The 27,982-nt window shown below is 32.3% G+C and overlaps 2 protein-coding genes across 2 annotated transcripts; one reads left to right on the plus strand and one right to left on the minus strand.

Moving 5' to 3' along the window:
* Window positions 1-198: 198 nt before the first annotated feature.
* On the plus strand, window positions 199-15,833 carry LOC132543277 (COP9 signalosome complex subunit 2). The gene is made up of 13 exons (XM_060206760.1): window positions 199-258; window positions 1,987-2,100; window positions 2,351-2,431; window positions 2,777-2,902; window positions 3,411-3,578; window positions 3,730-3,834; window positions 4,139-4,208; window positions 10,013-10,112; window positions 10,619-10,750; window positions 11,269-11,366; window positions 11,912-11,994; window positions 14,070-14,128; window positions 14,945-15,833. The coding sequence occupies exons 1-13, from the start codon at window positions 211-213 to the stop codon at window positions 15,087-15,089; spliced, it is 1,329 nt and encodes a 442-aa protein (XP_060062743.1). The 5' UTR covers window positions 199-210; the 3' UTR covers window positions 15,090-15,833.
* A 1,505-nt stretch (window positions 15,834-17,338) lies between these two features.
* On the minus strand, window positions 17,339-27,120 carry LOC132543307 (uncharacterized; the record flags this gene model as incomplete). The annotated part of the gene is made up of 7 exons (XM_060206796.1): window positions 17,339-19,102; window positions 19,730-19,836; window positions 20,295-20,426; window positions 20,848-20,911; window positions 21,353-21,470; window positions 21,896-22,969; window positions 26,802-27,120. Coding segments are annotated over 7 exons (1,959 nt in total), but the record flags the coding sequence as incomplete, so codon positions are not given.
* Window positions 27,121-27,982: the final 862 nt, after the last annotated feature.

Here is a 27,982-nt window from a genome sequence, read left to right on the forward strand (position 1 = left end):
TGTTCATGTAACAGATTCAAGCATTTGAAATAGATGCATTAATACAGTTACTTTATATTCCTGTTGGACATAGTATATATATGTTAATAGTGATTTTATAAAAATGTCATTGTTTTTTTTTATCTTAAATAATAACCAACCACAACATTTCCGGAAATACCTTGACCGGTTTTTGGCTATAGCAATAAACGTTTATGTCCAAAATCCAACATGTCGGACGAAGATTGCATGTATGATGATGATGAAGAATATGATTTGGTAGGCCTGATATATAACAATACAACTTAAGAACTATCACTAACAACGCATATTATGTTTAATCTCATCTTCAGATCTATTTGACAAAGCTGACATTCCACAAAAAGTGCATATCGCCACTATTAGATTTTGAAACATTCAGAACTGACAGTTTATATACTGCAGACGCAGTAGAACGAACCGATTACCTGCGGGTACAATTCTTGCAGAGGTGAAGCATGTAGCTTAAAATCATGCTTATGAAAATGTGTATCCACTTGTGGATGGGAATCCTCTTAAATTTTGTCTTTTTGTTTCTTTAAAATTCATCTTCTATAGAAATATCAGGATTCTGTTCATTTGGTTCAAATGAAAGCAAGCATGATTGAAGGTGAATTGAATTTCAATTTTGAATAAACAGTAGGTGTTGGATTCCTGGGCAGGAGGGTGCCCATTATGGGAAACAGATTTCTTAAAATCCTATTCCATCTGTAGTTATGATTGGGTTTCCCCAAATTTTACCAGAATAATCCTTTGTTGAATGGGAGATAATAATTACATGTTTAAACAGTGGGTCTTTGGGCCCAGGGCCTAGTAGGGGAAATGGAGAAAAATCCTTATTTAGTAGAAATGATAGAATTCTGTTCGAATTTGGTCTGAAGCATACCTGGATGAAAGGGAATCATTTTTGTACAAAGTCAAACTGTTTGGTATTTCTTGTATATTGGAGTGGGAAGCTAAATCCCAAAAGGAGAAATAGAGAAATTCCTTTGAAATCCATTTTCTGTAGAAATATCATAATTCTGTCCCAATTTGCAATGGCTGGTCTCTGCCCTCTAGGGCATGAGCTCAAGGGGTAAGGCTAAATAGTGGAAATTGGGGGAGTACTCTAAAATCCATCTTTTGTGAAAGCCTTGATTCTGTTTGGATTTGGTCTGAAGCTTACATTGCTGAAAGGAACCTGATTTTGTATCAGCCAGGAGTGACAGAGATTTGGGAATCAGTTAGGGAAATGTATGTTCTTAAAAATCCTTTTTTTCATACAAGGATATTTTCCAAGCTGGTACTGAAGCATTTTCTTTAATGGTGAATCTGACTTCAGTTGACCAAAAGGCCAGGAGCCAGTAGTGAAATTATTTAAGAAATGATTTGTCATGTTTGAAATTCTTTGTTAAATGACTGTTTAGCTGAATAAGCCAGGTGAGTGATGCAGGCCCATTGGGCCTCTTGTTAATATTTCTATAACTTTGAGTACGTAATGATCCTTTTAATAAACCTAAGCCTCAAACATGTATTCTTCTTGTCTTACAGTCATGGAAGAAGTTGATCGAACAATATCTATATATATAAACCTCAATGAAACCTTTGATTTCATGACTTAAAAGACTTATTCATGAATGTGGACAAGAACATTGGTCTACATAAATTGATGAAAGAATATTCCTGAAAATACTTCTTTAGTCATAATTATATATTTCAAGGCACTGACATAATATTCTAATATAAAACATGTATCAAGTATTTATTCAATCATGTTTCTTATTGCCAAAAAAGAAAATCAACTGAAAGTTGAACTATATTTTTTTTGTAGCTACAGGTTTTATCATAGTTCACAGCTGAACCTATGATAAGTATGGAAATTTTAACCCAAATATGTTTTTTTCACCTATCAAATGATATCTTTCACTTCTGCATTTAAGATTTAAATGATTCCTATTAAATCTATATGAATTATTTCATTATGTACAGGAATACTCTGAAGAAAGTAATTCTGAACCAGATGTTGACTTGGAGAATCAGTACTACAATTCCAAGGCTCTGAAGGAAGATGACCCTAGAGCTGCATTGGAGAGCTTCCAAAAGGTGAGAAGATAGGTCAAAATGAGAACAAAACAACATCTTATTGCGGTAAAATAAATGATGTCCTGTTCAGGTATTTTAAGTGTATTCCATTTCCTCTCATGATAATTAGACCAAGGTATCTCCATATATTCATCAACCAAAGAGTGATTGATGGAATTTGAAATAATTTTTTTTTCACAATGGTTATAGAATAGATAAAACTGAGAAAAATGAAATGGGGTTGATCTGATTTAAATATATTGTTTTTCAGGTGTTGGAGTTGGAAGGCAAAGATAAAGGAGAATGGGGCTTCAAAGCTCTGAAACAGATGATCAAAATTAATTTCAAACTGGTAAGTTGATTTCTACTTTATAGCACTAAGATTTTATTACATTGAAGAAAGTATTCAGCTTATCATCAAACTAAAGTTTACTTATCAATGAGATTTTGTCTTAAAAAAGTGTTTCTTCAGTTACTAACTTGGGAATTAAATACAGTTATATGATTAATATACTTTTATTTGTCTAACTTACAATCAGTGATGACTGTAATAAATTAAGTAGATGTAAACCAACTCTCACTACTTTATTGTTCAATATTTCATATTAACAAATGCTGATTATTTTCCCTCTGGTTGGTTCCTGACAATGAAAGGTAAATGTTAAATTTGAATGTCTCTTGATAAATGTTTTTTCAGAGTAATTATGAACAGATGATGGTGAGGTATAAGACTCTACTGACTTACATTAAGTCAGCTGTAACGAGGAATTACTCAGAAAAGTCTATCAACTCCATCCTTGACTATATCTCCACATCAAAACAGGTATGTTTTAAACTACCGGGGGTAGATATGTATAACAATTCACTCCATCAACTCCATCCTTGACCCTATCTCCACATCAGTACAGGTACATTTTAAACTACCGGGGGTAGATATGTATAACAATTCACTCCATCAACTCCATCCTCGACCTTATCTCCACATCAAAACAGGTACGTTTTAAACTACCGGGGGCAGATATGTATAACATTTCACTCCATCAACTTCATCCTCAACTTTATCTCCACATCAAAACAGGTACATTTTAAACTAGATATGTATAACATTTCACTCTCTCAACTCAATCTTCGACCATATATCCACATCAGAAGGTTATATTTTAATCTAGATATGTATAACTACCCGCTTTACTGTACCCTGTACTGTGACATGTACGTTAAGGGTGCTTTTGTAGAATTTGAAAGTTTGCTCAATTGTTATCAAAGTATTGACATATCCAGTTGAACAAGAAACTTTGCCAAATCTTTAGATGTTAAAGTTCTGTTTGTAGATGGAGCTGCTACAAGACTTCTATGAAACAACACTGGATGCCTTGAAGGAAGCTAAAAATGAGAGATTATGGTTCAAAACTAACACCAAGCTTGGAAAGCTGTACTTTGATAGAGGAGACTATTCCAAACTGCAAAGAATTTTGAAACAGTTACATATATCCTGTCAGGTACAATTTTGTTTGTTTTGAAGACTAAAAACAATACGAAAAAGCCATTACATTGCAAACATTTGAATTTTGAAAACTCTCTACTGCCACAATCCATTGAAATAATCTTAAAGTGCTGTTGATGAAAAATCACAACTGTTTTGTATTACAGACTGACGAAGGTGAGGATGATCTGAAGAAAGGAACACAGTTGTTAGAAATATATGCCTTAGAAATCCAAATGTATACAGCACAGAAAAACAACAAAAAATTAAAGGTAAGACGTCTTATGTAAGAAAGATGGATGATCAAATATGTTATGGTAGTTAAAATTTTGATGTGAAGACTGATTTATATGATTGAAATTTAGTTATTTGTATGGTGTCAGCTAAAATTTTATATCATAAATATAATATTATCACTTCATAGACAAACTTAGTTGATACAAGATTTGATGCAGGTTTAAGTGTTTCAGTTCGTAAATGTCTTCATGTGGAAAGAGATATCTGCACTTTGGAAGCTATCTTGATAAATATGCATGATGTGAATTGAGTTTATGTTTTGACTTTGTTATTCCTCAGGCTCTGTATGAGCAGTCTCTCCACATCAAGTCAGCCATTCCCCACCCGCTCATCATGGGTGTCATCAGAGGTATGTATACTCAAGACAAAATCTATTTAATATTGTTTTGTTAAATTAGTAATCCAGTCTAAAAATCATATTAGACATTTACTTTCTGATAATTCATAAATTTAAAATGATTTTTGTCTCAGTTTATTTTTTTTTTTTGTCTTAAGTTTGTGTTTACCTGTATTGAAGTATACATATAGTTACCTGTATTGTAATATACATATATTTACCTGTTTTGTAGTATACATATAGTTACCTGTATTGTAGTATACATATAGTTACCTGTTTTGTAGTGTATACATATATTTACCTGTATTGTAGTATACATATAGTTACCTGTATTGTAGTATACATATATTTACCTGTATTGTAGTATACGTATATTTACCTGTTTTATAGTATACATATAGTTACCTGTATTGTAATATACATATATTTACCTGTTTTGTAGTATACATATAGTTACCTGTATTGTAGTATACATATAGTTACCTGTATTGTAGTAGTATACATATAGTTACCTGTATTGTAGTATACATATAGTTACCTGTATTGTAGTAGTATACATATAGTTACCTGTATTGTAGTATACATATAGTTACCTGTATTGTAGTATACGTATATTTACCTGTATTGTAGTAGTATACATATAGTTACCTGTATTGTAATATACATATATTTACCTGTATTGTAGTAGTATACATATAGTTACCTGTATTGTAGTAGTATACATATAGTTACCTGTATTGTAGTAGTATACATATAGTTACCTGTATTGTAGTAGTATACATATATTTACCTGTATTGTAATATACATATATTTACCTGTTTTGTAGTATACATATAGTTACCTGTTTTGTAGTATACATATATTTACCTGTTTTATAGTATACATATAGTTACCTGTATTGTAGTAGTATACATATAGTTACCTGTATTGTAGTATACATATAGTTACCTGTATTGTAGTGTATACATATAGTTACCTGTATTGTAATATACATATATTTACCTGTTTTATAGTATACATATAGTTACCTGTATTGTAGTATACATATAGTTACCTGTATTGTAGTATACATATATTTACCTGTATTGTAATATACATATATTTACCTGTTTTATAGTATACATATAGTTACCTGTATTGTAGTATACATATAGTTACCTGTATTGTAGTAGTATACATATAGTTACCTGTATTGTAATATACATATATTTACCTGTATTGTAATATACATATATTTACCTGTTTTGTAGTATACATATAGTTACCTGTATTGTAGTATACATATAGTTACCTGTATTGTAGTAGTATACATATAGTTACCTGTATTGTAATATACATATATTTACCTGTATTGTAATATACATATATTTACCTGTTTTATAGTATACATATTGTTACCTGTATTGTAGTAGTATACATATAGTTACCTGTATTGTAGTAGTATACATATAGTTACCTGTATTGTAGTAGTATACATATATTTACCTGTATTGTAATATACATATATTTACCTGTTTTGTAGTATACATATAGTTACCTGTTTTGTAGTATACATATATTTACCTGTTTTATAGTATACATATAGTTACCTGTATTGTAGTAGTATACATATAGTTACCTGTATTGTAGTATACATATAGTTACCTGTATTGTAGTGTATACATATAGTTACCTGTATTGTAATATACATATATTTACCTGTTTTATAGTATACATATAGTTACCTGTATTGTAGTATACATATAGTTACCTGTATTGTAGTGTATACATAGAGTTACCTGTATTGTAGTAGTATACATATAGTTACCTGTATTGTAGTGTATACATATATTTACCTGTATTGTAGTGTATACATATAGTTACCTGTATTGTAGTATACATATAGTTACCTGTATTGTAGTGTATACATATAGTTACCTGTATACATATAGTTACCTGTATTGTAGTATACATATAGTTACCTGTATTGTAGTATACATATAGTTACCTGTATTGTAGTAGTATACATATAGTTACCTGTACATATGTTACCTGTAGTATACATATAGTTACCTGTATTGTAGTGTATACATATAGTTACCTGTATTGTAGTGTATACATATAGTTACCTGTATTGTAGTGTATACATATAGTTACCTGTATTGTAGTAGTATACATATAGTTACCTGTATTGTAGTGTATACATATAGTTACCTGTATTGTAGTGTATACATATAGTTACCTGTATTGTAGTAGTATACATATAGTTACCTGTATTGTAGTGTATACATATAGTTACCTGTATTGTAGTGTATACATATAGTTACCTGTATTGTAGTGTATACATATAGTTACCTGTATTGTAGTGTATACATATAGTTACCTGTATTGTAGTAGTATACATATAGTTACCTGTATTGTAGTAGTATACATATAGTTACCTGTATTGTAGTGTATACATATAGTTACCTGTATTGTAGTGTATACATATAGTTACCTGTTTTAGTATACATATATTTACCTGTATTGTAATATACATATAGTTACCTGTATTGTAGTATACATATAGTTACCTGTATTGTAGTATACATATAGTTACCTGTATTGTAGTATACATATAGTTACCTGTATTGTAGTATACATATAGTTACCTGTATTGTAGTGTATACATATAGTTACCTGTATTGTAGTAGTATACATATAGTTACCTGTATTGTAGTGTATACATATAGTTACCTGTATTGTAGTGTATACATATATTTACCTGTTTTGTAGTATACATATAGTTACCTGTATTGTAGTATACATATAGTTACCTGTATTGTAGTATACATATAGTTACCTGTATTGTAGTATACATATAGTTACCTGTATTGTAGTATACATATAGTTACCTGTATTGTAGTATACATATAGTTACCTGTATTGTAGTATACATATAGTTACCTGTTTTATAGTATACATATAGTTACCTGTATTGTAGTGTATACATATATTTACCTGTTTTGTAGTATACATATAGTTACCTGTATTGTAGTATACATATAGTTACCTGTATTGTAGTATACATATAGTTACCTGTATTGTAGTATACATATAGTTAACTGTATTGTAGTATACATATAGTTACCTGTATTGTAGTATACATATAGTTACCTGTATTGTAGTATACATATAGTTACCTGTATTGTAGTATACATATAGTTACCTGTATTGTAGTATACATATAGTTACCTGTTTTATAGTATACATATAGTTACCTGTATTGTAGTGTATACATATATTTACCTGTTTTGTAGTATACATATAGTTACCTGTATTGTAGTATACATATAGTTACCTGTATTGTAGTATACATATAGTTACCTGTATTGTAGTATACATATATTTACCTGTATTGTAGTATACATATAGTTACCTGTATTGTAGTATACATATAGTTACCTGTATTGTAGTATACATATAGTTACCTGTATTGTAGTGTATACATATAGTTACCTGTATTGTAGTGTATACATATAGTTACCTGTATTGTAGTATACATATAGTTACCTGTATTGTAGTGTATACATATAGTTACCTGTTTTATAGTATACATATAGTTACCTGTATTGTAGTAGTATACATATAGTTACCTGTATTGTAGTAGTATACATATATTTACCTGTATTGTAGTGTATACATATAGTTACCTGTATTGTAGTAGTATACATATAGTTACCTGTATTGTAGTGTATACATATAGTTACCTGTATTGTAGTAGTATACATATATTTACCTGTATTGTAGTGTATACATATAGTTACCTGTATTGTAGTGTATACATATAGTTACCTGTATTGTAGTGTATACATATAGTTACCTGTATTGTAGTGTATACATATAGTTACCTGTTTTATAGTATACATATAGTTACCTGTATTGTAGTATACATATAGTTACCTGTTTTATAGTATACATATATTTACCTGTATTGTAATATACATATATTTACCTGTTTTATAGTATACATATAGTTACCTGTATTGTAGTATACATATAGTTACCTGTATTGTAGTATACATATAGTTACCTGTATTGTAGTATACATATAGTTACCTGTATTGTAGTGTATACATATAGTTACCTGTATTGTAGTGTATACATATAGTTACCTGTATTGTAGTAGTATACATATATTTACCTGTATTGTAGTGTATACATATAGTTACCTGTATTGTAGTATACATATAGTTACCTGTATTGTAGTGTATACATATAGTTACCTGTTTTATAGTATACATATAGTTACCTGTATTGTAGTGTATACATATAGTTACCTGTATTGTAGTGTATACATATAGTTACCTGTTTTATAGTATACATATAGTTACCTGTATTGTAGTGTATACATATATTTACCTGTTTTGTAGTATACATATAGTTACCTGTATTGTAGTATACATATAGTTACCTGTATTGTAGTATACATATAGTTACCTGTATTGTAGTATACATATAGTTACCTGTATTGTAGTATACATATAGTTACCTGTATTGTAGTATACATATAGTTACCTGTATTGTAGTATACATATAGTTACCTGTTTTATAGTATACATATAGTTACCTGTATTGTAGTGTATACATATATTTACCTGTTTTGTAGTATACATATAGTTACCTGTATTGTAGTATACATATAGTTACCTGTATTGTAGTATACATATAGTTACCTGTATTGTAGTATACATATATTTACCTGTATTGTAGTATACATATAGTTACCTGTATTGTAGTATACATATAGTTACCTGTATTGTAGTATACATATAGTTACCTGTATTGTAGTATACATATAGTTACCTGTATTGTAGTATACATATAGTTACCTGTTTTATAGTATACATATAGTTACCTGTATTGTAGTGTATACATATATTTACCTGTTTTGTAGTATACATATAGTTACCTGTATTGTAGTATACATATAGTTACCTGTATTGTAGTATACATATAGTTACCTGTATTGTAGTATACATATATTTACCTGTATTGTAGTATACATATAGTTACCTGTATTGTAGTATACATATAGTTACCTGTATTGTAGTATACATATAGTTACCTGTATTGTAGTGTATACATATAGTTACCTGTATTGTAGTGTATACATATAGTTACCTGTATTGTAGTAGTATACATATATTTACCTGTATTGTAGTGTATACATATAGTTACCTGTATTGTAGTATACATATAGTTACCTGTATTGTAGTGTATACATATAGTTACCTGTTTTATAGTATACACATAGTTACCTGTATTGTAGTAGTATACATATAGTTACCTGTATTGTAGTGTATACATATAGTTACCTGTATTGTATTAGTATACATATAGTTACCTGTATTGTAGTGTATACATATAGTTACCTGTATTGTAGTGTATACATATAGTTACCTGTTTTATAGTATACATATAGTTACCTGTATTGTAGTGTATACATATAGTTACCTGTTTTATAGTATACATATAGTTACCTGTATTGTAGTGTATACATATAGTTACCTGTATTGTAATATACATATATTTACCTGTATTGTAGTATACATATATTTACCTGTTTTGTAATATACATATATTTACCTGTTTTATAGTATACATATATTTACCTGTTTTATAGTATACATATATTTACCTGTATTGTAGTATACATATATTTACCTGTATTGTAATATACATATATTTACCTGTATTGTAGTATACATATATTTACCTGTATTGTGGTATACATATATTTACCTGTTTTGTAGTGTACATATACTTACCTATATTGTACAATATATTATTTCAGAATGTGGTGGGAAAATGCATCTACGCGAAGGAGAATATGAGAAAGCACACACAGATTTTTTTGAAGCATTTAAGAATTATGATGAATCTGGTAGCCCCAGGTGAGCAACAAGTGTCCAGCATTCCATTTAGTATTGGAAATCAACTGATATTTTTAATCAAAAGATTGAATTATGAAAGAATACATGGTGCTGTAAAAACACTGGAACAACTTATCTCTGTTTCACAGATTTTTTTAGACTGTATTTCTTCAAATCTGATTCTTTGAACCTTGAATGTGTGTCAAGGCTATTTTATTAGCCCTATGCAGATGAAACTGGAGGGGACCATAGTGTTTGTTTTCATCTGTCTCTATTATTTTCTGGTTTCTTCCTCTTTCCCATCAAGAAACTATTCGTGGAGAGAGGTCTTTCAGTTGTGAAAATGAGACACCTTTCCATTGGTATCAAGGTCTATGTTGCATAGAAAATTTAATAAACAGCAGGGGACAAGTGTTGCATACAAAGCTGACTGTAAAGCTTGTTTGTAAAAGAATATTTTAGAGAGAACAATAGCTGGTATATTGTAATGTAACGATGATCTGTTACCTGATATTCTGTTATTACAGACGTACGACCTGTCTGAAGTACCTGGTTCTGGCAAACATGTTGATGAAATCTGGCATCAACCCATTTGACTCTCAGGAGACCAAACCCTACAAAAATGATCCGGAGATTCTTGCTATGACCAATTTGGTCAGGTAGGTCATTGTAAGGAAATTTGCCCTGGCCAAGGGTGGCAGCAACTGAATAATCACAAAGCATATCTGAGGCAATATTTATAGCAAGTGGATAACCATCAAGGACTTTTTATGAAGTGTTGCTAAATCAATGAAGATTTATCATGTTGGGTTTGCGGATTGATGAATCATTATTAGAAATAAAAAATTGTAATTCATAACACATCTGGTGTTGACAAACCTTCAATGCTTACAAATTTTTCATAAATATTTCCTTTTATGGCAGTTTTAATTTTTCTCTAGTCAGATGAATTAACTGATATCTCAACATCTTTCTCTCAGATCTGTAAATGAAAAGTAAGTGTAAGTGAATATTTTAAGATAATAGTTCAATGATTCATTAGTAAAAAGTTGAAACACATGGAAGGTTGCATTGTATTGTATAACACACTTTTGTTAGTTTTAAAGAGTTGAAAAATACTGCTTCTTGTTATAATCATATTCAATGTAGCAGTAATATAAATTTTATTTGTTATTAGTGCTTATCAAAACAACGATATTAATGAATTTGAGAAGATTTTGAAAACAAACAGAAGAAATATAATGGAAGATCGATTCATCAGAGAACATATTGAAGGTTTGTAACCTGTATTTGTACAGGATATTAACATTATAGAGGTTGATATTTCCCAGTATATATTTGTAATTTCCAATGAAAAAGCCTTTTAATTTCAAACATCAATGTTAAAATTGGAAGTATTTATTGACTATCAAGGTTTGATTAATTCAGTACTATGGAGTTTCTCTAAATTGGCTATTCCTGGGACAGGAGTATATTGACAGATAAAGGAGATTTCTGTTATTAAACAAAAAGTAGATTTCTTACGATCTGGATATGTCATTTCTCTAATGTCATTTTGTACTTTATATGAAGCAAGAATCTTCGTGATTTATAAATGATAAAAAATATGTTGTTTACTAGTAAATAAATCAAATTGTGTGTTCATGCAAGTTATTGATAGCTTTAATTAACAGGAAAATAAATTGATCAGTAACATTAATACATCCATGAATTTATTTGAAAATTCTATAATGATTTGTTTTGTTGTATCTTTTGATCATGATCAAAGTAATGTTTCAGATTTTTATGTTCTTTATTTATAATATTGTTATACTTTACAGATTTACTAAGGAACATTCGAACACAAGTGCTTATCAAACTGATCAAACCCTATACCAGAATACACATACCATTTATCTCAAAGGTAAGTACTGATCAAACCCTATACCAGAATACACATACCATTTATCTCAAAGGTAAGTACTGATCAAACCCTATACCAGAATACACATACCATTTATCTCAAAGGTAAGTACTGATCAAAGCCTACACCAGAATACACATACCTTTTATCTCAAAGGTAAGTACTGATCAAAGCCTACACCAGAATACACATACCTTTTATCTCAAAGGTAAGTACTGATCAAACCCTATACCAGAATACACATACCATTTATCTCAAAGGTCAGTACTGATCAAACCCTATACCAGAATACACATACCTTTTATCTCAAAGGTCAGTACTGATCAAAGCCTACACCAGAATACACATACCTTTTATCTCAAAGGTAAGTACTGATCAAAGCCTACACCAGAATACACATACCTTTTATCTCAAAGGTCAGTACTGATCAAAGCCTACACCAGAATACACATACCTTTTATCTCCAAGGTAAGTACTGATCAAAGCCTACACCAGAATACACATACCTTTTATCTCCAAGGTAAGTACTGATCAAAGCCTACACCAGAATACACATACCTTTTATCTCAAAGGTCAGTCCTGATCAAAGCCTATACACCAGAATACACATACCTTTTACCTCCAAGGTAAGTACTGATCAAAGCCTACACCAGAATACACATACCTTTTACCTCCAAGGTAAGTACTGATCAAGGCCTACACCAGAATACACATACCTTTTATCTCAAAGGTCAGTCCTGATCAAAGCCTACACCAGAATACACATACCTTTTATCTCAAAGGTAAGTACTGATCAAAGCCTACACCAGAATACACATACCTTTTATCTCAAAGGTCAGTACTGATCAAAGCCTACACCAGAATACACATACCTTTTATCTCAAAGGTAAGTACTGATCAAAGCCTACACCAGAATACACATACCTTTTATCTCAAAGGTCAGTACTGATCAAAGCCTACACCAGAATACACAATACCTTTTATCTCCAAGGTAAGTACTGATCAAGGCCTACACCAGAATACACATACCTTTTATCTCAAAGGTCAGTCCTGATCAAAGCCTACACCAGAATACACATACCTTTTATCTCAAAGGTAAGTACTGATCAAAGCCTACACCAGAATACACATACCTTTTATCTCAAAGGTCAGTACTGATCAAAGCCTACACCAGAATACACATACCTTTTATCTCCAAGGTAAGTACTGATCAAAGCCTACACCAGAATACACATACCTTTTATCTCAAAGGTCAGTACTGATCAAAGCCTACACCAGAATACACAATACCTTTTATCTCCAAGGTAAGTACTGATCAAGGCCTACACCAGAATACACATACCTTTTATCTCAAAGGTCAGTCCTGATCAAAGCCTACACCAGAATACACATACCTTTTATCTCAAAGGTCAGTCCTGATCAAAGCCTACACCAGAATACACATACCTTTTATCTCAAAGGTCAGTACTGATCAAACCCTATACACCAGAATACACAATAGCTTTTTTATCTCCAAGGTAGGTAATGATCATACCCTATATAACAGAATGTACATACAATATCTATTATCTCAAATGTCATTAACAAGAGTGACAAATAAGTGTTCTGTTAATTAGTCTCCAGTAGGCAAATATTAGGTGTTTTATAGAAGAGGATATCAACCTTTAAGCCTCCGTTGTATAGGATTCCTGTAAAGTTAATTCATCATACAAGGTAGTTTAAAACCTGTTAGCAAATAGTCTCAACTATCATTTTATGCAGAGTTATGGTCCTTTTTCATCCTGCATAATAACAGTGAAAGATCATATAAGTGATTGCGATTGGTTAAACAGATCAGATGCTGTTTTGAAATACAGTATCTTGCTGAGAAAGTATTTAAAGTATGTGGTAACATCTTTTATTTCTTATTATCAAGTTTGAACCTATAATCACCATATATTTAGCTGTTATACTGCTGTATTTTCCCATCATTAAGCACATAACTGTTAATAAATCTGCTGATATTTTTAAGTCAGAGACTGTGTTAGCCATTTGGCTTATTGCTGAGTAAATATGATGTATCTTGGTACTTCTAGGAGCTCAACATAGATCCGATGGAGGTGGAGAATCTTCTAGTGTCCTGTATTCTTGACAAGTAAGTTTCTTGGGTATTAACTAAGATTCAAACAACAAGCAAATGATAATGTTGGACAGCTAATATTAATCAAAGATTTCCTCCTTGTTGTATTCATCTATTTTTAGGCTTTTGAATAAAAACATTTGCTGCAAACTATTTAAATTAGAGGAGGAAGTTAGGCCCCTAACAGTAAGAAAAAATTCATGTTTTTGTTATTCTGTGTGGTGCTTAGTCATTGAAATTTACAATGTCTTATGTCATCGATAGTTACAAACAGCTTCAGTATAGGAGAGGATGCTGAGTGTTCCTTAATAAGATTCTCTACCCATACTATAGACAGAGTTATGCACCTTTTCAATTTATAGCCTTTTCACACTACTTTGGGTGGTTTGGACTAAATCTAAACATACTGTAATGGACAAGTTAATTCAGTTAGTTAAACTTATATTCCTGTACTATTTTCTTCACATGTTAAGGGAAAATAGCAATATTATCTACGTGGTTGAGCTTCTTTAATTGTAAGAGTGGAAATAGTAACCAGTTTAAACTTTTGTCAGTAGGACAAAAATAAATGATTGGTCAAAGTATAATGTCAGAGGACCAATTTTGTACTGGGTAAAAACAGTTTTATGCAACAGTTGAAAATAACAACTGGGAGAAAATAGCCTTTCATATGCAGAATTAAATAATTATGTAATAAATATATACCATTGAAATACACATAGGGTTTTCAGTTATTTAAGAATGAATTGAGAAGATCTGGTTTTATAGAATGCTAAATTAACTTCTATGAGATCAATGTACTGGTGATCACAGTCCAACATCTTATTTCAGTGCCATACATGGGAGGATAGACCAAGTGAACTTAGTGTTGGAACTTGATCGGGAGGCAATGGGTACAGCCCGATACAATGCTCTGGATAAGTGGACTGCCCAGTTACAAACAGTGCACCTGGCTGTGGTGAACAAGACAGCATGACACCATGACCACCGACAAGCAACTGACCATTGGGTCTTTTGACTTATTGATGTCATTAATAATCAAGGGAAGTTAGATTATCCAGCAATCGTTACCGCATTTGACAGATGTGTAAACCTGTTATTGGTGTTACGACACAAAGTAAATGTGGCTGCAGTGCTTTAGGCTCTTTGAGGCCATTTAACTTTAAATTTGTCTTTTGACAAGTGTTAAGTCATTGCAATTTGAAACACCACAATTTCTGTTTAACAGAAGGAAAACATTTGATTGCTATCAGTATAGTAAGTTAAGACTTAAAAATTCTATTTAAAAAGTAGGATTTTTTTGTTAGACATAAACAAAGAAATGTTAGCTTCTTTGTTGAAAAGTCATTTGTGCTCAGTTGATGAGATTGTGATGGAATTTTCAATGATGATCTGTTCATACATCTTAAGATAGTGCATCTCCAGAAAATGTTTAATGACCTGTCATCTCTTTTACTACCTATTCACGATGTTTACAAGGATGGATCTTGTTATGTGGACCCAAACTCCTGGGAAAAAGTGCTTCTGAACTTTAACACTTTGGAGCAAAAAAAGTCAGACCTAATAGTGATCTGAGTGCTTATACAATTGAAAAGTTTCAGTTTGGAGAGAGAGAAATCAAAGTGTTTGAACAAGAAATGCAACACAAGATCATGATGTCAAACTACCAGATCATGTAAACATGTGCACAGATGTAATATTAAACTTTTTTTTAACAAAATTATATTTTTTCTTATCCTCTTTTACCACACAGAATTCATACATACAAAATTGAAAAGTTGAAAAACCAAATGAGACTTTTAATAAGAAAAATAAAAGCACATTCATACTCCAACAAGAGATCCCAGTGGGATCTTGGCGCCCACCATTTGAGGATCTGTTTTCAGTTCTTGAAGATCTGCTTATTTTTTTTTGTTTTTTTTGTTACAGGTGTTGTAAATGTTCATGAACTGGTCTTCATTGAATGTACTCAATGATTGCACAAGATATTTTCATTAAGCACCTATTAGCAAATATCATTTGAAAAAGGTCCCAAAGTATTATTAGATAGCAGTCAGTTACAGATGGATAATGGACATGGTCTTGAATCAATATGATAGAATGTCAAAGAAAATAAGCTTGTGCTGTATTACTGTCGACATCCAAGATGGCTGCCTGTGGGCCACCTTGATTTCAAATCAGTCCAAAAAAGGTACAATGCACAATTAGGGACCAAGGGAAACCAATATCTATCAAATATCAGAAGGATCCATCCAGTACTTCCTCAGAAACAGCAGTAACAAGATTTTACTCTCAAAATCCAAGATGGCTGCCTGTTAGCCATCTTGATTTTGGATCAATGGAAAAAAGGTAAAATGCACAATAAGGGACCAAGGGGAACCTGCATATGAAATTTGAGAAAGATCCATCAAGTATTTTCCCAGAAATAGCGATAACAAACTTTTATTTCAAAATCCAAGATGGCCGTCTGTGGGCCATCTTGAATTCGAATCAGTCCAAAAAAGGTACACTGCACAACAAGGGACCAAGGGGAAACTGCATATGAAATTTGAGAAAGATCCATCCAGTACTTTCCAAGAAATAGCGGTAACAAACTTTTACTTTCAAAATCTAAGACGGCCGCCTGTCGGCCATCTTGAATTCGAATCAGTCCAAAAAAGGTACAATGCACAACTAGGGACCAAGGGGAACCTGCATCTGAAATTTGACAAAGATCCATCCAGTACTTTCCAAGAAATAGCGGTAACAAACTTTTACTTCCAAAATCCAAGATGGCCGCCTTCTTTGAATTCGAATCAGTCCAAAAAAGGTACAATGCACAACAAGGGACCAAGGGGAAACTGCATATGAAATTTGAGAAAGATCCATCCAGTACTTTCTCAGAAATGGCGGTAACAAACTTTTCCTTTCAAACTCACAAGATTGCCGCCTGTAAGCAATCTAGAATGCGAATCAGTCCAAAAAAGGTACAATGCACAACTAGGGACCAAGGGGAAACTGCATATGAAATTTGAGAAATATCCATCCAGTCCTTTTCCAGAAATAGCGGTAACAAGAATTGTTTACGGACGGACCATGGATGCAGGGCGATTTGAATAACCCACCATCTGATGATGGTGAGCTAATAAAAACAAAACTGAAACAGTGAATGTAGTTATTTTATTTCAGTTTGTAAACAAAATGAAAATGATTATTCTTACAATAATTCTGTTAAAAATATGAGTTTAAAAATACAATACTGAGGCTAGGAATGATCCTTTATGTAATATCACAGTTAGTGTGGAGTGAATGTATCGGTTCTACATGTGCCGTTATAAATAGCATATCAAAATGTAGTATAAATACTAATCCCAATACAATTATGATCCATAGAATATTCCAAAATAATTTCTAGCTTTGTTCATTTATATCACACATACCGTACAATTGTGATGGTTACTTCAAACAAATGTGACAGAGGTTACAAAGTGACTGTTAGGAATCTTAACACTGACATCTCATTTATCACAATTCATCGCCTACTTGTAGCAAAACTCTCACATTTTTACATTGTACAACAAAGTGAAGAGAACTTGAGCCTCTGTGGATTATGGGTTTGTCTCCCTCTCCACTCTTGGCCGGGTGCCCTGTCCCCATGCTGCTAGACAATCTAGAAATTCTGGGATGTAATTGTAAGGAAGGATGAAGGCAGCTGCACATGAACATTGACTAAATTTCATTCAAAATCATAAACATAATCTTTGCTGACTTATTTATATGTTAATAAATTAAATGCAAATGAGATTTACCAGGTAATTGTGTTACTCGGCATCGTTGAAACAATCATGTGATAAAGAACACCACAATCTGAATTGCTAATTATGGAGTGATCAGTCATTATTTCAGTAAATAATAATCATTTTATTACAAAACAAGACCTGTGAAATTATTTATCAGGTTATATGACTATTGATGGGTCCTTTGATGGGTTCCACAGTATTGTGTACAACTCATTTCTATTGATCAGTTACTATTTAATGCAGAGAATAACAGGGATTTTTTCATTCCAAAATGTCAATAAAACCTCTGCTTTAAGTCCAGATATGATATCGTTTATGCTGGTGCCGACATTATCAACATTATTTGGCATTTAATTTCCATTGACCTTTCAGTTGCTGTTTTTCTCCCCAAAACTTAATTTACCAGACATGTTATTTGATTGAGTTTCTGTGGTTAGGAGCAATAACAATGGTGTACATTAATGGGTCAGGTGGATCTGAAATAGCAGCAATCAAGACTGACATTGAGGATAATTGACAAAACCCCAAAACTTTGCTCTAAGATTCACGCACTACATCACAAAAAACACCAATTCAAACGGCCACATCTAAGAGGTAGTCTGATAGGTTGCAATTAGTGACAAACAAAACTAAATCAGATTTTAACAAAGCTTTAACACAAAGACATGGACAGCACTACGTTAGTTTGTACACTTCAGTGATTTTTTTTCTAATAATGTATCTAGAACTTTTACTCTTAAATATTATGTTAGAAAAATAATATTCTAAATATTTCTGAAATGCTGGTTTCAATGACACTCTGAAGTTAAAGCTTATTTTGATATCAGTGTTGGACATTGTTATGTCCTGGCTGAGGATTTTTATTTTTGAAGTACATGTATCACCACATTTCATTAAGAATCACTGGGCAGGTCTTTTGAAATGATGTGATAATGAATTTCTACAACAGTCGAAACTTTAAATCCTCAATAATTCCTGCAGAACCACATCCCTTGGTGATGCACAGAGGAGTTTGTCCATAACAGAAACAGTGTGCTAAATGTCACCCAATATGCCAACGCTGTCCTAGCTAAGAACAGGCTGAGAGAGTGGTCGTAGAGGCGAGACACTTCTACTGCGTGACATACTGCGGTCCCTGGAGGCAGATCGACTACGTGCCTCTTTCCCCACTTCCACCAGGTTTTTTAACCTTCCTAGATGAACCATAGCTCTGAAAGATAATTCATATAAACACTTTAACAGTAAGTTGGTGTGTGTACTTTTCTTTAAATACAAGTTTACCAATTTATTGCATAGAATTAGGACAGATCAATTAAAATTCATTTAACACAAGAATGAAGCTTTTATGTACATGGGCCTTAACGGTCACCTAAGGTCTTCAGGTCTTTGGACATTTTAGAACCTGTTCATTAGTCCCAGATTTGGGGCAGACAGAACAGAATTGATTTATGCATACTTACAAAGTTTCATCGTTTCTAAGTTTAAAGGCTTAATTTTCAATTAAACATATCTGATAACATTGTCTGTTGTTATAGTTTAGCATATTGACCCCCGTGAACATGAATGAAACATGATAGCCCTTCATCCCAGCATGCTACTGGCCCAATAGGTCATTTGGTTATTGAGAAGAAATTGTTAAAATATTTTAACACATTTGACCCGTGACTTTGAAAATATGTCAAGGTCATTCATTTGAACACACTTGGTAGCCCTTCATCCAGCATGATAAATTTTCTACATAACTGCTTTGCACTCAATATGCTAGGATCTACACTACAAGTAAATCATGTTCTGCGAGTGAAAATTCAATGCAGAATAGGAAAATAAAGTGACTAACTTTTCCAAGGACTGGCCTCCAGGTTCGTCTTGATAATTGTAACCTTTAAGGGCAGGTATCTCCTCCTCAAGTTGTAGGGAGCTAGAACTTGCATTTAGTTCCTTCCTCTGTAACACACAAAGATATTAAGTTTGGGTAGGTTTCAGAAAAGGGTAAAGTATTATTAGCAAAAATTGTAGAAGAATTGCAATTAGAAGAAATATGCTTAAGTACCATTGCAATTATTCTTTATCAAATGTATGATTATTCAAATCTTAATGTGATGCCCAAGGGCCTTAAAGGTCACCTTTATTTGATCTAGACAGTTATCATAGCTGATGTGACACGACAGAAATAATTTCATGCACAAGGTTAGATATCTTTAACTTACAGTGATGTGAGGTAGAAAGTGCTTTTTATCATTACATGATAAAACAAGTGTCAAGGTATAAATAATGTTATTGAAATTTTAGCCAATAGGAACATTTTTAGTCTTAGACCTGGATGCTGGACCAATAAAATAAATCATGAAGGATGGGCCCGTTTTGATTGTGAATCATCCTTGAAGCAGGTTTTTTGTACTTACTGACTCGGCAATGATTTGAGCTATTTTTTCACGGTTAGACGTTTCCTCCGAGGCTTCAGCTTGTAACTTAAAAAGCATGTTCTTCAGTGTCTCAAGACTCCCTGGCTGTGGTCGACCCGTTAGGGTCTCACACTGTTATATAAACAGATAATTAGTTCCAATACATTTTTTTCTCAAAAAATATTAAATAATTTAGAAAAGAATAGGATTCTCAGAAACGAAATCACTCCAAAATAGCATTTATTTTAGATATTAGAAGTTTAGTAATTTACAGTCACAATCACTGAAGGTCATTTTCTTATAAACAATCAGTATGATCTTTAGTAATGTACAACTCAGATTAATATAATTTCTTTCTTAATATTGACAGAGTTGACTTTTTTATCATCACAACATATTCCTTGCTTTTGAGAAATCAATCAAATGCACTTATAGCAGTTTAAATTTAAAATTTAAAATTCTTCACGTCTATCAGAATTAGAACTTTCTCTTCAGTAATAGTTTAACATATTTCATAGCTATGTTAAAAAAATCTTTGCAGTAAATAGTTAACCTTTGCTGAAGAATCTCCTGGCTGGACTCCTGATTCTTCTTCAGACATATAAACTGGGGCCTTACTGTAAAAAAGAAAGACAAGATTACAACATGAATCAACAGGCCCAATTGGCCGAAATCACTTGCCTGTTTTACAGCTTTCACCAAAAAAAATTGTTAAGTCATTAAGTCTATTCCCCATACATACTACTACACTAATACCATGACCAAGGGCATATTGTTGACAAGAGGAAGAATTCTTTTATGTTATTCACACATTTGACCCTATGAACTCCTTCATTTGAACAAACTTGGAAGATCTTTATTCCAGCATGCTACAGCATAAAATGAACTTTCATCATGTTTATTGTGCTACATGTTCATTTTAATAACAGCTTATTAATGTTCCATACCAAGTCAAAACTTGATATTTTAAACCTGGGTCTCGGTCTGAATGTTACAGTTACAACCAAAAGAATTTTCACTTGTAACACCAAAGTCAAGACGAACAATATTTGACATACAATGATGCCAGTGGTTTTTCCCAGGGCCGATCACCATCTAACACCAGGTCTGTGTCCGGAGTTTGTGGTCTTGATCGAGATCGCCTTGGTCTGCTGGGGCTTCCCGCAGGAGATTTTCCTGTCATTATAAAACAATTCAATAACCCCAATTACATGTTAATTTAAAAGGAATTTGTTGATCTACATGTTCATTAAAGATTAGCTAAGTTTTCACAAATACCTAGAAATTTAATTGCTTTTTTTTGGGTATTTTTTCTCCCTTATTTCACTATTTTCAAAACTTTCCTTCGTTATTTTAGAAATTACAAAAAATATCCATTGCATTAAATTTTTTGTGATGCTGACTTGACTTAAAACACCAGGAGCCAGGTAACTATGTTTACTCATATATATCAATACTGTACAGAGTAACAGCTCAGATTTTGTGTTAAAACAAAAATTAAAAAAACAAAACCCATACACATCCCTGTACTGTGTATACTGCTTGATAGAGAAAGTGAATGATTCACCAAACTTGTATTATTATTCAATAGAAAGACTTACCATTCCGTGAAATAGGACTTGCCCCAGTAATATCACTCTTGGTAGGGGCAGACAACCCATTTAATAATGCTGTAGTATCTAGACTGGAACACCTTGGTGCATCATACTGGCTGTCTGACTGGATGCCAGTCACACCAGAAGAGGTTGAGGGCTTGGGTCCACAACCTAACCCCTCTAGATATCGGTCCAGTGCATCACTACTGTCTAGTTTAGTGTTTCCACTCTCTAATACTTCTCTAGGCAATTTACTAGCAATTTCAAACTTCTCTCCAGGTAATGTCCCTGTCGTGTAATTGTTTGAGGACAAATCAAAGTTCACCGTTTTACCCTTAGTGGGAGTCACCATCAGATCTTTAAATGAAAGACCGGGCGGATTTGACAACGTGGAGTTGCCGAGTCCTGACATGTCCATATTAGGAGCTAACAGATTATTGATGTCTGTCTGGTTATTGGACACACCTGATACCAAACTGTTGATGTCTGACCCATCAAGGCCTTGTACCCAACTAGGTGGAGGGCGACCTGCAATGAGGTCACGCTTTGACCATAAATTGTCACTAGGATTAGAAATATCCAAGGCCTCAATCCAACTGGGAGCTTTATGTTTGGATGTATTAGAGTCTAGTCTATTTTCAGGGGCACTTTTCAGATTACCAAAAAGACGGTCATGCTGTCTAAACGAGGACGGTGACACAGAGCGACTCCTCTCCTTCTGGCGACCACTCCCACTGACTGGCGGCCGATAACTAGAAGGAGGTCTATTTGTGTTCAAGTCCTTCTTAGTTTCAGGTTGAACTTCAGAACCTGTACTAGGCCTTTCTCTGCTTAGGGACCTTGAACGTGTGCGTGCAGTCCTGTACGAGTATACGTGGCCGTGCCTCTTGGGCTCTTCAGCCTCTGTAGCAGCAGCCAGTGCTGCTGTATATTCCTTGCTGTAACCACCCACTGGATTCATGGTCAACAGCACATCAGTGGACATGCTGCCGACATCACTGGCTGCAGCAACAGCTGGCTCCTTTTCATCCTTGGCTAGTCTATTCAAAAGCTTTCCAGACCGGTTCAAAGCATCCTCAGCTGTGATCAAGAAATGCAATATGTGTTTAGAAAACAGAAAATCATTATGAAAATAACAGAAACTTAATTATAATGACTGTTTTGAAAACTACAGGAAGTATAGTACAATCAAATTGAATTTAAAATTTACACAGCGAACAGAGTTTAATGGGTCCTTGTCAACCCCTGCCATTATCTAAAAAATAAAGTATCTCTTATACTGTAAAATTGTTCATTTTTGTGGGAGATTAAATTCCATTGATTTCGTTGGTACTTTCATTCCATAAATTCATGTGTCCAGGAATTGTTAAAATAAGTACACCTGATAAATATATTCATTGGGTAATATTTGTCCATGCAAAAGTGTTATGTGAAAAAACATGATAATTGAATCTCCCGAAACTAATTACTGTACTATTTGTCTAGCATCTTACAAGTATCTTTCTTTCAGATATACATGCAATGGTATGTAATAGAGTATATCAGCATATCATTAACGACAGAATCACAGATATACACGCAATGGTATGTAATAGAGTGTGTCAGCATATCATTAATGACAGAATCACAAATATACACACTATGGCATGTAATAAAGTGTATCAGCATATCATTAACGACAGAATAACAGATTTACACACAATGGTATGTAATTAAGGGTATCAGCATATCATTAATGACAGAATCACAGATTAAGTGTACCACATAGTAAATGACAAACCCTGGTCTAGTTTTAGAGTTTTTTCTTCTTCATTTTTTACTCCTTTTTTGTGGGTTTAAATGATTGACTCTGCTGCTTATAGTCAAATCTTTGAAATCAGAACATTAATCAGAAGATTAACACAGCATCAGTATAACAGATTGATTATCTTTTTAATATAGGAGCTTCAGTTTAAATTAGTTAAATAATATTTAATATAATTTAATTTATTTTACATAAAATATTATTTTTTTTACCTCACAAAACACTACAGTGAATTACAACATCTCAAAAAACATGTTGCTGTACATTTTGTGTTGATGATGACAAAACACTGGACAAAATGATTTGAAGAAATCTAACTACACACATTGAAGCTTAAAGTAAAAATAAGAAAAATGATTTATCAAAAGATGAATGAAATGTTGTCATTAATGTATTTGTGTAATAAGAGGTGATGATTATGACAAGACTGATATAGAGGGTTATAAGGATTAATCTAGTCCAATCCTGCTTACTGAAAAAATTATCAGACATGAAATTATAATGTATTCAAATATCTGAAAATGTGAGTGAAATACATAAAAATGTGCAAAACAGTGATGATTAAAAAAAAGAGATCACAGTGTTGAAGGTAATAATAAAAAAAAAAAAATGTGAGGAGTGATGATGAGAAATGATAAAGAAGTGCCCATCCGTGAGAAATAGTGAATATTATATGTATTTATCGTGAATCACATGGTACAATATCAAGAAATACAGATATTAATTTATCAGATAATCTGTAAACCAAAATACACATACCACAAGGTAATATGTAATTTACTAGGGTAATGTAATTATTAATCAAAACCTTTTCAGGCAACGAGATCTTTTACAATGAGTGTAATTAAGATGAATTGAATCATAGCCTGATGAAAATTGAAAAAATGAATTTGGTATTTGGTAAGATATAAGAAAAGTTACCAAAAGATTGACAATTTGGTTAGGTAATTGACAGAGAATAATTTATAGATATCAGATATGTAGCAATACAGAAAATATACATGTTGAAAATAATGTGAACTTAATGCTGTTCAAACACCCAGCCTAATTAATCATTTCTGTTCGAAATAGAATTGAAATAATGATCATGCATCACGTTTATCAAAGTTTTTTTCCCCTTTTTTCGTTTTTTTTCCCCTTTTTTCTAAAGAATAATCGTAGCCAGAAGTTAATGAACTGAGGGACTACTATATGGCCTTATTTATTCTATTAATTTATTTATCTATTTATTTATCTATCTATGTTATCTATTTATGTTATCTATTTATTTATCTATTTATTTATCTATTTATTTATCTATTTATGTTATCTATTTATTTAAACAGACTTATGTCTACTACTACAGCCTTCACTAGATGATTCTGAAAGATCCAAGTACATGCACACTTAACTTGTGGACTTAAAATGCCACTCACAATAATTATACCTGACGCAACATATAAAATAACACCATAATCATTTTAAGACAATGTAAAATAAGCTTAAAACTTCACATACCGTCACCACGCTTGCGGATAGCTTTAACCTTCCTCCCTAACAAGCCCAAAAACAACACACTTATACGTAATGAAGTTTTCCATATATAATGTAAGTTGAAATAACTAAGAAACATTTGTCTTCATTTCATTTTTAAAGTTATATGTATTCAATTGATTTGTGTACTGAATAGAAAAATAAAACCCTAAAAAAAATAATGAATAACAAAAATAAAAATAAGTTGTCAATAAGAAATTCTATTAATCATTTTACAAATAAATATAAATTGTGTTATATCATAAATCTGGATCATAATTAATCAAAACTATTTTGTATACTGTTTATAAAATCTACATGTATCATACAGTAACCAGTTAAATGATGACTGCATAACAATATTAGACAGAGTTCATTCCAAGTTTTGCCCAAGATTCTCTTCAGATCAAAGATTAAATTAGGAACGCAATTTTCTAGTTATGTACGTGTACGGTAAAGGTATAGGACCAGAGAAACATTTTAATAATGAGTACATTTTATACCCTTCTGTCATTTACTTACACAAACTTACACTAAATCGTTAATGAACTTTAATGCATCACTGACCATAAATTTAAATAGAAAAGATTGGAATGAACCTTGTAACATTAATTTAGCCTTTAATAAGTGGTTAAAGTCAGAAAAGTTCACAAAGCATTTTTATGTATTCTATCAACTCACACCATGTAAAATTGCAATATTTCACCTTTGTTTGTAATTCTGATCAAAGCTGAATATGTTGACTGAAAATTTCTCTTTTTTTTCAGTTGACATGTTTATATATATATTTAAATTGCCCTGAAAATTGCTATCTCTGTATTTCTGAATAGCTGTAACAAATTTATGACATAAAATAGATATTCAGTAAATTACCATAAAATGAGCTTTCAGGGACTTTAATGTACACATGGGAGCTAATCACTGATAAAAATGCTTTGTGTTTAGTATATATAATATCATCCCACAGACCCTGCTAAACTGTAAACCAACTTAGCTGTATCTCAAAACAAGGTGGCATTATGATGGGTATTTTAACCAAGATATCTAAATAGTAATAATATCTTTTTTACTGAGATTTGATATGACCAGCTGTAAGTTGGTTGACAGTATACTATATAATTACTGAATCACAATACACATCTTACCCCTTGAACGCTTCCCAGTGGGTCCTAGACATGCGGCGAGTAAATATAGGAATGGCTCATCAATGATACAGAGGGAGAATATAAATAGCTTACACCACCAAAACCATATCACTAAAACTTCACCTCTAAAGTGCATGTATTCTACATATATAGTAAAGTTGTCTATTCTTTTTCTATATTTTCCTTACACATGAATTAAAACAAATTTTACAACGTATACCAAGGAATTAAATACTGATTAAGACAGTACTGATAATAATAATGGCATACATGGTTTTTGGAGGGTTATTTCCTGTTACCTGATCACTAGATCTACAAAATGTCCATGCATTCTCTACTAAACACTAAATCTAAACCAAAGAATACAGATGAACAGAGCTTAGAGTACTTTAAATCACTATAGTGGACATACTGCCTGACCAATTAAGCCCTCAACTCTCTATATACGTACCTTCTGCCCTCAAGGCACTGGATTTGTTCATTCTGTCATAGGAGTTATTAATGGAGTCCTTTGATTGGGCTAGCTTGAGTTCTGTGGGTGTAGCTCGCACCCCAGTCTTGAGGGACCGTTCAGCTGTCAGGTGCAACACAGACTTGGGATCTAGTAAATCTGTCACGTTCATGTCATACTTATCTCCCTTGGGCTTCAGGCCAGTGTATTGGTCCATGTATGCCTGTAGGGCTTCTGAAGCAGAAATGAATTCCCGATCTCCAATTTGGATCCTGGATCCTTGGCAGCGAATCCGACAATTAGGTCGACAGCCATTGGTCAGTAGCCCTTCTGGTGTACCGTTGAAACTACTGAAATCCATGGTTTAACCATAAGGCAGTATCTTCTATAATGCTGGATAGACCTATCTACTCCAAATAGCCATCTACATTGTTATACGCTGTGTATGTGACAAGTTCTTCTTGCATCCAATCTTTAGCCAATCACACTGAAAAAGTAACAATAACATCAATCTTATAATCAAAGCTAGCCATCTGGCTGACAAACATATACATGTCATCTGAAAAAGATTAATTCAGTACTTTCTGAATAACAATAACAATATTTCCTATCTCCTAGTCAGCCTCCAAGTTGAACTTATATTAGTTATCAGTGACTATGGCTCATTCAGTCTTTATTTCTTGAAAAAATGTTAAAAGACCTCTTCAAGGGCCGACTATAAAAATCTGAGACTTTTAATTTGACACTAAAAATGAATATCAGTGTAAAAGAGCATGTTTCTTCAGCAAGTGTCAGCACACTCACTGGTCGTCTGGTCTTTACAGATGAACTACTGCTACTTTCTTGATTACACTCTTTATCAAGTACCTGTATTCAAAATCTAAAAATTGATCAAATACTTACCGAAGACTTCTGTACCCATCTTACCAAAGCTGGACTTGTTGACGCACTGAACTATGGTCACATCAGCAACTACCTGTAATAGTAAGGAATATTTAAATTCACATTCAAAAACAGACATGCCTTAATCTTGTAAGATTACAGTCATTCATACACAAATATGACTTTTATATAAAATCTTAAAAGTACATCTCACTTCTTTCTGCTATGACCCTGTCAACTGACATATGTAAATTTTCCCACCACAAAAGTGCAAGCATTTTGTTAAAATGAAGCTTCTG

Source organism: Ylistrum balloti, unplaced genomic scaffold (assembly GCF_031769215.1).
Source record: "Ylistrum balloti isolate Yb309-2 unplaced genomic scaffold, AGI_CSIRO_Ybal_v1 Utg369752, whole genome shotgun sequence".
Lineage (NCBI taxonomy): Eukaryota > Metazoa > Mollusca > Bivalvia > Pectinida > Pectinidae > Ylistrum > Ylistrum balloti.